The sequence below is a fragment of the Phaeoacremonium minimum genome, assembly GCF_000392275.1.
Source record: "Phaeoacremonium minimum UCRPA7 unplaced genomic scaffold PA7_03_scaffold_264, whole genome shotgun sequence".
NCBI classification, from domain to species: domain Eukaryota; kingdom Fungi; phylum Ascomycota; class Sordariomycetes; order Togniniales; family Togniniaceae; genus Phaeoacremonium; species Phaeoacremonium minimum.
In genome coordinates this window covers 2,684-15,553 of record NW_006921169.1, presented here as the reverse complement: position 1 = coordinate 15,553, position 12,870 = coordinate 2,684, and the positions used below count along the sequence as shown (strand labels likewise).

Below are 12,870 nucleotides of genomic sequence, written 5' to 3'. Positions count from 1 at the left end.
GGATTCGAGTTGATACTCGAGGTCGAGGTCGAGGTCGAGGTCAAACCCTCGAGAAAGAGAAAGGACAAGAAGAAAGGGGTACAAGGAAAGAAAGAGAATCACGTGCTTGTCTTTGCACGTGAAAGTGCGCACGCACCACTGACGGACAGCACTCATCGTCTTTGATGGTCGTCACCAACGACCAAAAAAAAAAACACCAAAACAAACCCGTACGCACTCCATCAAACCCGAAGCCACACGCCATGGCGACAACGAGTCCGATTCGGCCGACAGACAAAGATGCAAATGGCCATTTATCGTCTTGCTGTCGGACCGGGAACGGGAACGGGAACGACCAAAAGGGCGCCTGCACTGCTTGGCCAGAGAACATCTCCACCGTTTTGGAGGCCATCAAGAAGCACCGGCAGCACCATCATCTGAAACTTAGCGGCGCCGACGACGACGATGAGGACCAGGACAAGGCTGACGACTATAAGGCCGAATTCTGCACCAAAATACAGCTGCCTCTCGATCCAGCGGAACATGAGCTGCTGATGCAGATGCTGCAGTTGAGTCCTACTGCTATCGAGGACCTCGAGGACCTTGAGGAGGAGGAGGCGGATCTTCTCACAGCTACAGCTACAGCCACAACGCCAGGTAAGTTGATGTCGATGTATGCTATCCTCTGCTCGCCCTCATTTCTCTTCCTTGCTGCCTAAGGACTCAACCTGCCCGCTCTTATCTTTTCCTGCCCACCTTATAATTGGCACTCCGTGCCATGCCACGTGAACATTGTCTACCACCTTGAAAACCCTAGATCAGATGATGGAGGTAAGATCAATTACTGACAATACTCTCCAGCTGCAAACCCACTCAAGGCTTGTTCTTCGCCTGCAACCCATCAACATCATCTTGCTGCTCAACCTGTCGCATCACACTCGCTCGGTGACGTTCAAGGACAAGTCGACCACGGCCAAGGCAGTGTGCCTATTGCAGAATACCTTGTTTCTCTCGGCCGCCACATGCTCCATTTCATGCGCCCTTTCTACTACAACCGCCGCCTATCCATACTGACCATGACGCGCTCGGCTGAGACGTCCTTCCATTGCCAATTGAAGAACTATCTTGGCGAGCTTCTCGCCACGTGTCTGCGCGATGCCTTCTCCCGCTAGTACAGGGAGCAGCTATGCCAGAAGCAGAAGCTAGAACTAGGCCTACACAGCATTGTGCATATAACCGAGCAGTCGATCCCCGGCGGCAGTGCACGGCCCGATGTACAAGTCGGATGGCGGTGGCAGGCGCCAAAACCGCTGGTTCTGGAGGTAGACTTCTCAAGCAAGACAGAGCTGGACCAGGCAAAAGGTCAGTCAGTATGACAACAGTGTTTCTAACTTGTTAGCCATCTTTTTCGGCATCAACCCTGTTGATTCAATCCAGATCCCATCTCTGCCATCCATCCATCCTAAACCCTGCGCTAATATGTATCGTTATAAATTACAGATTACATCCTTGGAACAAATGGTCGGATCCGTACTGTCATCGTCCTCAATTGTGCTTACCACAATCTCCGTGAACGGCTGCGCCTACTCAGTAGCCACGGCATCAAGGAGGACACCATCGACAAGCCCACCTTCAAAGATCTCACCGTGACGATCCTGCGCGCCACTACCGTCGAAGCAGTCGCTGCTGAGGCCCCCTCGACCAGCTCACAACCTCAGGTCCGCAACAGCGCCAGTGGCAATCCCCGGGGCAATCCCCGTCCCCATCTCGAAGCGGTCCTCTCGGCCCACCGGGTCCCCGTCACACCCGCGCCGCCGACTTCTGCCGCCTGCCTCGGCCTCGGCCTGACCCTACACGACTTCGACGAGCGTCTCCCACGCCATGTCCCCGTACATGTCCCCCTGGGCGACATCTACGTGCTCGCGGAGGTGGCTGCGGCTCATCAAGATCTTGAAGATGCCCAGGAGGCTTTTGCCAGGGCCAACGCGGCGGCGCACCACGGCCGCAACGCCGAGGACCACCAGAACAAGACTAAGCTCAAGAACGGCAAACATGCGGCTGCTGCTGCTGCTGCTGCTGTTGTGCAACAGAAGACGGCCGCGCTGCAGACTGCATCGAACGCCGCGGATGCCGCCATGCACAACCACAAGCAGAAGAGAGGAGCGGGTAGCGATAATATGTTCGTCGGCCGCGGTCTCGGTCTCGGTCTCAGTCTTGGTCCTCATGATGGCTGGAAGAGGTTCTACAGCGACTGGGCGGCGGTGCCGGGCCGCGGCGCAACACGGCTGCCACCGCGCATTGCATACGGCCCCTGCCTTGTTCGCCCTGGTCCTGGGCCTGCTCCTGGGCCTGGTCCTGTCGATTGTCGTGGTGTCATGGCGCGACGCCTTGCAGGATGGCTGAGCGGCTTGGTGTTTCGGCGGCGTTTCTGATAGATGAGGGGGGGAGGGGAATCTGGATGAAGCAATGTTTGCTTTGACCGGAGGATGGAAAAGAAGCAGAGTCGTCTGAATTGCTCGCCTGTAGACTTTTCACTCCGGTCGTCAACACTCGTCACCATGGTGCAAACAAGCTTTATGTTTATTCTTGACAGGTTCGACTGGTTATTGCAGAGTCATGCAATGTGCTATGGGTGCTTTAGGCGGCCGAACGGGCATGGTTGCCCAACCGTCTCGACACAATCACAATTGATCACTCATCTGAGGCTTGTGCAGAACGAGCGAGGCAGCGAGCGATAGATAGAGAGATAGATAGATAGAGAGATGGAAGCTCAATCTTGTTTGTCTACATGCCGCCAACATCACCACCACCACCACCACCATCATCATCATCATCATCGTGATATGCGTGCCTCGAGGGGTGCTCTATGATCAGTCTCTCTGGACTCCATTGGGGTCTACTCCGCACACATGCCTGCATTCATGCATGCGTGCATGACATGGATATCTAATGCGGGGAATCGGGACCAAGAGATGCGGAGTACAGGTAGAGCTTCGAGAATCAAGAAACGAGTCGAGTCGAGTGAGGCTGATCGAGTGTCCAAATGGCAGGAATCCGCGACCCAGACGACGCGCCCGTCACGAAGCCGCTACACGTCGCGCTGGCCCGCGCTACGCTTCTACGAGGGCGAAGCGCCGCTAGCCGGATTATCAGTTCTAAATTCGGGCGATGGTCAAGATTGCCGCCTCCGCGCAGAGCATACGCACGCATTCTCTGTTGAAGATGGCGGCTTAGGAGGGCATTTTCACGGAGATCTCGACGAATCAAAGGAGCTTGTCGAGTATGAAGGATGGTTCAACACAGCTGAAGCAGTGTATCGGACAGACCAACCTGGTAGAGTGTTAAATTAGCATAGGGCAAGCAGTCTTCCATTGCCACGCCGAGTTGAGCTCCCCGAGAGCTCTTGGCCCGCGATAGAAAGTGAAAAATCGCTCGCGGTGAGGCAGACCCAGCTCATTGCTCCATAGATGTTGTTGAATTGAAAACATCGTCGACTGGCTGAGTGTCTTAGCCACACAATATAAATAGATAATAATTAGATATAACGTTGGAGTAAAATCAAAACAACTCAAACACTGATCCCAACTTTTCGGCAGATGCCATAGGGTTAGTAGTACTCGAAGTGGACTCGAGACTTTTGGGTTAAGACTCGAGATCCCTCGAGCGACCCGACTCTTACTGCTCCATAGACGCGGCGCGATACACCCCAGCATGGAACTCGAAAAAGACTCGGCAGACTCGAGGAAAAACTCGAGAGACTCGAGGTAGACTCAGGGAACTCGGGTTAGTACTTAAGGTTCCTCCATGGACTCGAATCTGTACACCAAATATGTGATATCAAACAATACAGACTCGAGCGTGCCCTCAACAATAGACTCAATAGCCTCGACGGTCAATTAATTAATTAGGTACTTGGTACTTCCTCGAGAAGTGCGGGAGGTGGGAGAAATGACGTAGCCAAGTCCAGGTCGCACACGCACAGACCGGCGGGTTGAGGCTGAGGCGATGGACACGTGACTAGCGGAGTACGGAGGGCGATTGTCTTTCTGTCGCGGACAAACTCCAACTTCAACTTCGTCCACAGACCGTGAACATTCAAAACAGATACAAGCCCAATCTGACCGCAAAATCCAAAATCATGGCGAATACACCGCACTCGACAGATCCGAACGGTTCCGTACCTGGAAGCCATTCTCGATATTTGTGCGACGCACCAGACGCGCACGCTTGGCCGGAGAACGTCTGCACTGTCCTCGACTTCATCCAGCACCATCGCGACGAGGGGGATTTCGACAAAGCCTTCTCTGATTGGGAGACCGAGTTTTCTACGCAGATCACGCTGCCCCTTGTACCCGCCGAGTACAAGTTCCTTGTTGAGCTGCTGCAGCTGACCGACGCCAACGCCGACGACGACTTCGAGTCCGAGTCCGAGCCTGAGGACCTCGACGCGCTAAACGACGCATCCTTGGTGACAACAGGACTCCGACAAGACCTTGCCTCCCTGGGCCGCCACGTGCACCAGCGAATGAGCCCGGTTCTCTACAATCCCCGCCTGTGCACGATTACCATGACGCGCCAGCCTGAGTCGGTGTTCCACTTGTCCTTCAAGCAGTTTTTCGGTCAGCTCATTGTAGAGCGTGTGCAGCAGACCCTCTCCGACTAGTCACGGGAGCTGGACCAGCAGCAGCAGCGCGAGAAACAGGGCGAGAAAGACCAGGACAAAGATGGAAATGAGGTTTCCGGACGATACATCCCTAAGGAGCTCGACCCGGTCGGCATCTACTGCCTGTCTGGGCAGTCCCTGCTCGACAGCAGCGCCAGGCCGGACATTCATATCGGATGGGGCTGGCAGAACCCCAGCCCGATTGTTGTGGAGGTGGACTTCTCGAGCAAGACGGGGTTGTCGCAGGCAAAAGGTATTTTTTCCTGTGTCTCAGCGACAACACCACCAAGCTAATCAATGACATTCAATCACAGACTATATCCTCGGAACGAATGGTGAAATCCGTACCGTCATCATCCTCGATTGCACCTATACCAGCCTCAGGGAGCGCCTAGAGCATCTGATGGCCAGCATCAGCACCGAGGGCACTCTGGAGCTTCCCGACACAAGACCATTCACTCTCACCGTGATGGTCCTGCGCGCTGTTCACAACAAGACCGACGGCGCGCTCGAAGTAGACGTCTCGGACTCCAAAGTCCCCATCACGGCCACGTCCACCGATTACCTCCGCCTCTCCCTCCACGACCTAGACGCACGCCTCCCAGACCACGTCCCCATAAACGTGCCCCTGCGCAACATCTACACGCTCGCCGAGCAGGCGGCCGACGAGCAGGCACTCAAGGATACCTACACCCCTATCAAGACACCGGCGGCAGCGAAAGACAAGAAGAATAAAGACGACGGCACTGGGGAGCAAAACGAGCAGGACCGGCTTGCACGCGAGCAGCTTGCTGCAAAGCGCCCCTCCATCAAGGCACGGATCAAGACGAGGTTTATTCAGAGCTTAGCAACGAAGAAGAGGTACTACAGCACACAAAGCCAGAGCCGCACCGCCCATGCCGCCGCCACTGCCACGTTGTCTTTCTCTTCGATGATGGCCCCGGCCCCGGTCCCGGCAGGCCAGGCCTCTTGCTGTACCCTCTACTGCCCAGCAGCAGGGGCTGGTCTCGTCGTAGCACGACGACCTATCGCTCTCGCTCCTGTTCTTGCTCGTGGCGCCGCGCCTGCCCCCGCCCTAGCTTATCGTAGCGCCATTTCTGTGCAGCGCTCGGTCGGATGGCTAGGCGGCCTGTTTTCTCGACGTCTGCGATGAATAGATACACCGAGGGTGGGAGGATGGATCAAGGAACCAATGGAGAGACAGGGACTATCTATGTCTGGATCCTGGAAGGGACAGCATGCATCCAGTGAGGCATTTTCTTACTAGCATGGCATCGCATGGCATCGCATGGCATCGCATGACGTCCGTCACGGCGTTCTGTAGGAGTTGAGCATTGATCGGGGCTCTTGCATGTTTGTGTTGCTGAAACACAAGTTGAATATTTCAGACTCTGTTTTGTCTGACGTTTGACTCCTCCTAAGCGTATAAAATTGTGTTATAGATAGGTAAATCTTGTAGTAAGGCTATAGATATATCGTACTTAAGACAGCGCATCCGCTCCGCCGCATTCCATCCTAACGTGAGGAAGTCCCCCTCGCAGACGCTAATCTATGACACCATAGGCGCCAGTCAAGGGGTCTTTAATTCGCAAAGGGACAGTCTGTCAACAGATTTACCATCTTGATGAAGGAGGAGTTAGAATTTGGAAGGATATAGTAGGGCATTTCTAGGACTATATAATATCGGGAAATCAGTATACGGTGGGTTCAAGAGTTGAGCGTGCCTTTCAGTACGGCCCCTCGATTGACTGAGGCTCCCTAACACAGATATCTCTCTCCGTTAGGGAGTCCGCTTTAATCAGCCCCACGATTGTCATAGTTTGCGAGCCCAGTGCCCACCGACTGCATAGTAGTAGCAGCTCCGAACCCTCAGCAAGACGCAGGGAGCATTCTAACTTTTGACAGAACGTCACAGAAGCTCTCGTATGGTAGGACAACCCGACAAAAACAGACCATCAGATCCTCCCACGTTCGATGCAAATGCCCTCCCAAGTAGGAAGGTCAGTGAAGCGCTGCCTGGGACACAGAGGGAATCCTGGTCGGGATTTGTTTTTGTGAGGTTGCATCTTAGAGCAAAAAGGCGCGAAATTGTTCGCTTTCATGAACCGCCTAGCTGACCACGATGTCTGTTGCCAATATCTATCGCCCTCTCGATCCAGAAAAAAAAGAGATCAGGCTACTTCGGCTCTACCCGTCATCTAAACTAGATACACTTCCTAGTATCGATATCATAATCACGAGCCTTGACATCGATCCCCTTCCGTACCAAGCACTTTCCTACGTCTGGGGAAGTTCAGGTACATGCTTAGTAGTCCATCTTGCTCAAACCAACACCCTCGTGAGCTGCGCTCCGAATCTATTCGTTGCTTTGCAACATATTCGTCATAAAACCGAAGATCGTATATTATGGGTCGACGCGCTTTGCATTAACCAAGATGATGTTCAAGAGCGAGAACAACAAGTGCGCGTGATGGGCTTGATATATCATCAGGCAGAAAAGGTGATTGCATGGGTGGGAGAAGAATCCCAGGACAGCAACACTGCTATCAACTATCTGATCTACCTGTCAACAATACATACGAAAACTGGGCGACTCCCACCCGCCCCTGGCATTCTTTTACACTTTTTGTCGAAACAGAATTCTCCCTTCTTGGATATGACTGCCAATAAAGCGTTATTGGAGTTCTCTAAACGACCATACTGGACTAGAGCTTGGATATTCCAGGAAGTGGCCCTCGCGCGCCAGCTAGAGGTACTATGTGGCACGAAACACATAAATTGGCGTCATTTATGCCGAGCAATTTCAAACTTTGAGGTGTTTTCGGTTCTGGTCTCCCTACCCAACATAGGTTACCATCCTTATATTGCCCACCTTGATTCATTAGAGCATTGCTGGTCAAGGCTGAAACGAAACGATATGGCGGGCTTGGAGCATACCGTCAGAATATGGCAGGTGGCTGAGCCCTGTCAGCTACAGATTCTCCCCTTAGGATTGTTCGACTTTTTACAAAACAGAAAGGCTACTGACCCTCGAGACATGATATTTTCTCTTTACGGATTTCTAAATCCCGAGGCTGAGTTTGTACGACTGATTCGACCAGACTATCAGAAATCTTTGGAACAGGTGTATCTTGATTTTGCGCAATACCAGATCAAGGCAACGAGGAGTCTTTCAATCCTCAGCTCTAGTTCTATTACTTCTTCGGTCTTGGGCAACAACAGCCTTCCCAGTTGGGTCCCTGAATCGGGAGCTCGTTTGGGTCGGCATTATATAGCAGTGGGCGGCCGTGAAGCGATGGAAACATGTCATCCATCTCAGTTCTCGGTTGCGTTCTCGCCTAATGGTCGCGTCCTCTCCGTCAGTGGATTCGAGATAGATCAAGTTCAGACTATTTGTTATGCGCCATTTCTTCGACTGAACGAATTAGACACTAACCAGCCCGACGCTCATATTCAAGGCTTTTTGCGACATATCGTAGATGGCCCACAGATCCAAGGTGAGACTTCTTTGGCTGCATTCATCCGTTTATGGCGTACCGCTCGATACTCTACAAACGCTGAGTTGAAAGACCTGGATGCTGAAGTTTCATGGTTAGCAACAATATACCGAGCAATGACAGCTACAATACACCAGAACAAGTCACAACAGCAACAGGCTCTTTGGTATTTATCAGTCAAGTTTCTTGGGGATGATGCGACACCACTGAAGGTGCGTGATTTAACGATATCAATCTTGAGTGGTACAGAGTCATATCGCTATGCTCATTGTCTGGGAAACACGTTTAAAACTGCTATTTTTCGAACAATAACAGGAAGATTGGGACTTGCTCCTGAATGGGTATCTGAAAACGACAGGGTCTGTCGACTAGGTACCCACAAGTTTCCTATCCTGCTACGGCCTTGTGGGAACAATTACAGGAACGTTGGGCAATGTTCCGTATTAGATCTAGACATGAAGGAAAGAGATGGAAGGAGTTTTGGCCAGTATAAACAATTTGATATTGTATGAGCTAGGAAGTTAGATGAACGCGGGACCGGAAGATCTACGCTGTTTCGATCGAGGCGGCGCAATTTTCCAGCGGAACAGTGATTGGCATACCGCCCGCACGTGTACGGGAGTCTAAGACATGCGTGCTACGCCATGATTTCGTGCTGGCTGTCCGGACTTTCTACTCCAGGCATGGTGGCTATGATATCGAGAAGGGGGGGAGTTTTCCCACTACGGGTGCAACCGCCTTCGGCGGATCCCCGTGTCGAAAATAAACACCATCGAGGCGCAGCGTAGGAATAAAAGTCTCCTTATCGTAGCGGGTCTTAGCCTTTTAATATTATAGGTTTCTAATCTGCTTCTTTGCCCGGAGGTTCGGGGTACAGACGTTGGTCAAGGTGGCACAAGCTTTTGAGCAAGTGCACCTATAACACCCTGCTGTTAGACTAACGCAAAGTCTCGTGAATTGAAGAACGAAGGCCACACTGAGCGATTTTGCAAGTTGTCCGCTCGATTTATTGCTGAAATGGGTACATATCTAATATTGCTTCGCCTGATTATCTTAAATTTGGCACTCTGAATAGTTACATACCTGAAGTGAAGTCCGAACACAGATTACGTAATAGCAACAGAAGATAATATAGGTAGGTAACTAGTAGTTTGAGTAATCTGACTCATTTCTCCATCTTCCATAGTATGAACAGCAGATCGACGAAAGAAACAGAGTAACAACTTTGCTGCACACCTGGCAACTAGTACCTTTTTCGGATGGATTCGATAGTACATCGTGCTGTATGTGCCCGCTGCCCATTGTCCAAGTCTTGATAACTTAGCCAGTCTTGGGAGTTGGTTTCTCGACTGAGAGGTCGACTTCCCGAGTCTTTTGAGGACGACTGCCCTGCTTAGTACCATTTGGAGCCACGACTACTTGTTTCTTCTCATTCGTGACAGCCTGGAAGCCGCCTGGCTTGTACCATGTCTTCTAGGGTTGCTTGAGTTGGCCTGGTTGAGAGTTCATTTCGTGCTCAGTGTTCTAATCACGCCTACAGATTAGAATGCACAGCATATCAGCTTTAACTCTTTTGCATTCGATGGCGTGATATTGGTAGGCGGATTCTTAGGCATACTTACTTTATTCTGGGTGGATTGCGCTTGTACAGAATGGTGTGGTAGGTTGTGGACTGAAGGCAAAAAGTGCCTTGGGCAAGAGGTCGGGCTTTCTTCTTTTTGGGTTGGTTGCTTCAAGAAACCAACTCCCACCGGCCCCCAACCCTGGGCTCCGTCAACTCACTCCAGCCGCCCAATTGTATGGTAGGCCGACGCACCCTCTGGCATGTATACCCAATAGAAACCTCAGTCTAATGCGACTCTGCTAGGAAACCCGCGTCCATGTGAGCATCTTTTACCGCAACCTACTAGAAAATAACAAAGAAAAGGCTTACCCCGTCGTATCAAAGCGGGCGTCCACCCCGCTTCGGACCATTTCGGTTGGTGGCCATACCTACCTAGTATCTTCTTCTACCCGGGCAAACGTGTTTCCCGATGATTGAGTGGTTCGACAACGTTGAGCATCCGTATCTTCCCAGCGTGTCTGCGGCCATTCGGCTAGCGAAAGGTCGTTAACGGAAAGAGAAAAGGCTCTGGATCCGCCCTAGTAATCGGCAGGATCTTGCTGAAAAGTCCTCTCTCTAGACAGGCCCTTTTACATAAGCAGGTAGGGAACACACCAAGTCTCTTTCCGAAGCTAATCGCCAGTTACAACGTAGTCTCTTTCAGGGTGCCAGCAATTCGCAACACCATCTGATAAAACGAGCGCAGTCAAACACACCGCGCCGAAGTCCAGCCGTCATCTACAGCTATACAATCTGTCTCTGACAAGGCTCCTAGCTTCAAGACAGCCGCTTTTCACGAAAGTCAAATCGGTTTTTAAGCCAGGACGGCAGCCACTAATCATGGCGGTGGAGACGGTAATACAATATCTCAAACGCGACAAGCTGTATGAGGTCGAGAAGCCTTTCAATGTCGAATTCGAGCCCGACCATAGTAGCGAAGTGCAACGCAGCAATCTCATCCTTTGCTACGAGCCGGTGACGATATGTGTCATCCAGTCCTCTGACGAATTCAATATGGGCACCCATGGATTCTGTGTCATCGAGAAGGAGATACCCCTTGACGTAGAAGCAGCGCTTCGGAACCGCGAGTCCGTTGAAGGGCCTTATTTCAAGGAACTAGTGACTACTCTCTCCGAAAAATTCCCTGAGTATCGGAGGATAGAGCCCTTGGAGTTCTTAGCAAGTATTTGACGAGCGTATCCGGGGCTAAGGATCCATGCTGACCGCTTGGACCGGTACAGATTCGTAGCCGCGATCAGAGGTTCCCCTCCAAAAGTAAGATATTCGCCGACTACGATCAGCCTGTTCAACTGGCCCATAGTGATTACACACCGCTTGGTGCCTTACTTCAGCTGAAGTCTTCGTTTCCGGGCCAGGAGCAATACTTCGAGGATAAGGAGTTTGATCTCATCAAGTCTCACTATCAGTCTTTCTGTATATGTACATTTATCGAGGGCTAACACTACTGTTGCAGTGTTTGGAGGCCCCTTGTCGGACCAAATGACGACTGGCCATTGACGTTGTGTGACTACACTTCCATCGACCTTGAACATGATGTTTCAGCAGGAGATACAATTCACCCGGACGGAATTAGCGAGAATCAGTTACTTCACGCGAACAAGCTACACAGGTGGTACTACATCAAGGGGCAGAAGACGAGTGATCTTCTAGTGTTTCGTAATACTGACTCGACAGGTCGCCGTGCGCGTGAGTATACCCGTCCACAGGAAACCCATGGTGCGCGAAGAGACAGGACCTTCGGGCTGATTGTATTTCCAGATGCCTTCCACGCCGCCTTCGAGACTCCGAACAGCCGTGGACCACCAAGGCAGAGCTGTGAGGTTCGATTAGTTGCATTTCGATAACATGAATATCCCGATATCGCCTCTGGATACGGCATTGAAATGAGGTGCTAATGGCCTAGGTAATACTTGTAACAGATGTAGTTGTATTTAGGAGAGAGCACTCTATATGAATTTCCATGTAGGTCCATTTGTATGTCTTCTTCCCTTTGTCATTAGCCGGGGGCCGATGGCAAATACGAGCTCCTGCACTCCTGAGACCTTGGTCTATTTCCCTATGCATAAACACATTGGGTTTGTCGTTCCAAGAGCTGGGTGCAAAGGCACCGAAGGCACGAGCATGCATATACAGGCCGACAAACGGAAACTGCAAGAGAGGCTTCACCAAAAGTGACATTGAGGCTACACACTAAACTTGCATCAGTACGACCCTACAATGACCCTTCCTTATGGCCCGTGGAACTTTCTCCAAGTAAGTGGATCTGTAACAGTACCTCAAAGAGGAGAGCATCCTGTCACGCAGCATGAACCATTTGTGTCCTGCCGGAGAGATTCACATATATGCGACTGCTGTATACTGCGTGTTACGTCTTACCATCTACTAAGAACCTTGCCGTTACACTTGCCTTCCCTCCCTGACGTCCGTCCATACCATAGCAGGCTAGCGGTTCGCTTGTTCAGACACCGAACTGTTGGCCAATATGCTGGGCCACATTGGAGATGACATTCAGGCTTCACCACTAAAGGCCAGCAAGCATTTGGAGCTCATACAAGACGCTAGGAAGTGTATACGATAGAACCTGATGGCTAAGCAACCTTATACCATCTGAATCCTACTACTTAATTAGCTGATTATAATATATATAGCCTATCATTTATAGGATATATTATAGTATAAACAATATCTTATATCTTATCATATTCTATAATAGCTAGCTTATAGCTTATACTATAAGGGTGACTTTTAAAATATAAGAATAATATAAAAAAGAAAGAATCTTAAACTATACTACTATTTATTCTAATATCACTTATAGTTTTAAGCTTTTAAGTATTATAAAGAATGATGTTTATCTTTTACTTACATTCTATTTAAGATTTATAGATTTGCCTTTCTATACTTTAAAACATTCTTACTTAATATCTTATAATAAGCTTCTTTCTATCTATATAGATCTTAAGCTTAACTTTATACTATCATTTAGCTTACTATTTTAGAAGAAAATATAGGCTCTTTTAACAACCAATCTTAATGCTTTTAGTATGATACTATCTATAGTTAAGATAAAGGTTATATAACAGGCCAGATAGATAGTCTATTCAACT

At 50.4% G+C, this 12,870-nt stretch overlaps 2 protein-coding genes across 2 annotated transcripts; both read left to right on the top strand.

Moving 5' to 3' along the window:
* Window positions 1-242: 242 nt before the first annotated feature.
* On the top strand, window positions 243-2,411 carry UCRPA7_3194 (hypothetical protein; the record flags this gene model as incomplete). Its single annotated transcript, XM_007915757.1, has 4 exons — window positions 243-636; window positions 797-810; window positions 1,152-1,341; window positions 1,480-2,411. The coding sequence occupies 4 exons, from the start codon at window positions 243-245 to the stop codon at window positions 2,409-2,411; spliced, it is 1,530 nt and encodes a 509-aa protein (XP_007913948.1).
* Window positions 2,412-4,117: 1,706 nt separating this feature from the next.
* On the top strand, window positions 4,118-5,795 carry UCRPA7_3193 (hypothetical protein; the record flags this gene model as incomplete). Its single annotated transcript, XM_007915760.1, has 3 exons — window positions 4,118-4,567; window positions 4,643-4,895; window positions 4,957-5,795. The coding sequence occupies 3 exons, from the start codon at window positions 4,118-4,120 to the stop codon at window positions 5,793-5,795; spliced, it is 1,542 nt and encodes a 513-aa protein (XP_007913951.1).
* Window positions 5,796-12,870: the final 7,075 nt, after the last annotated feature.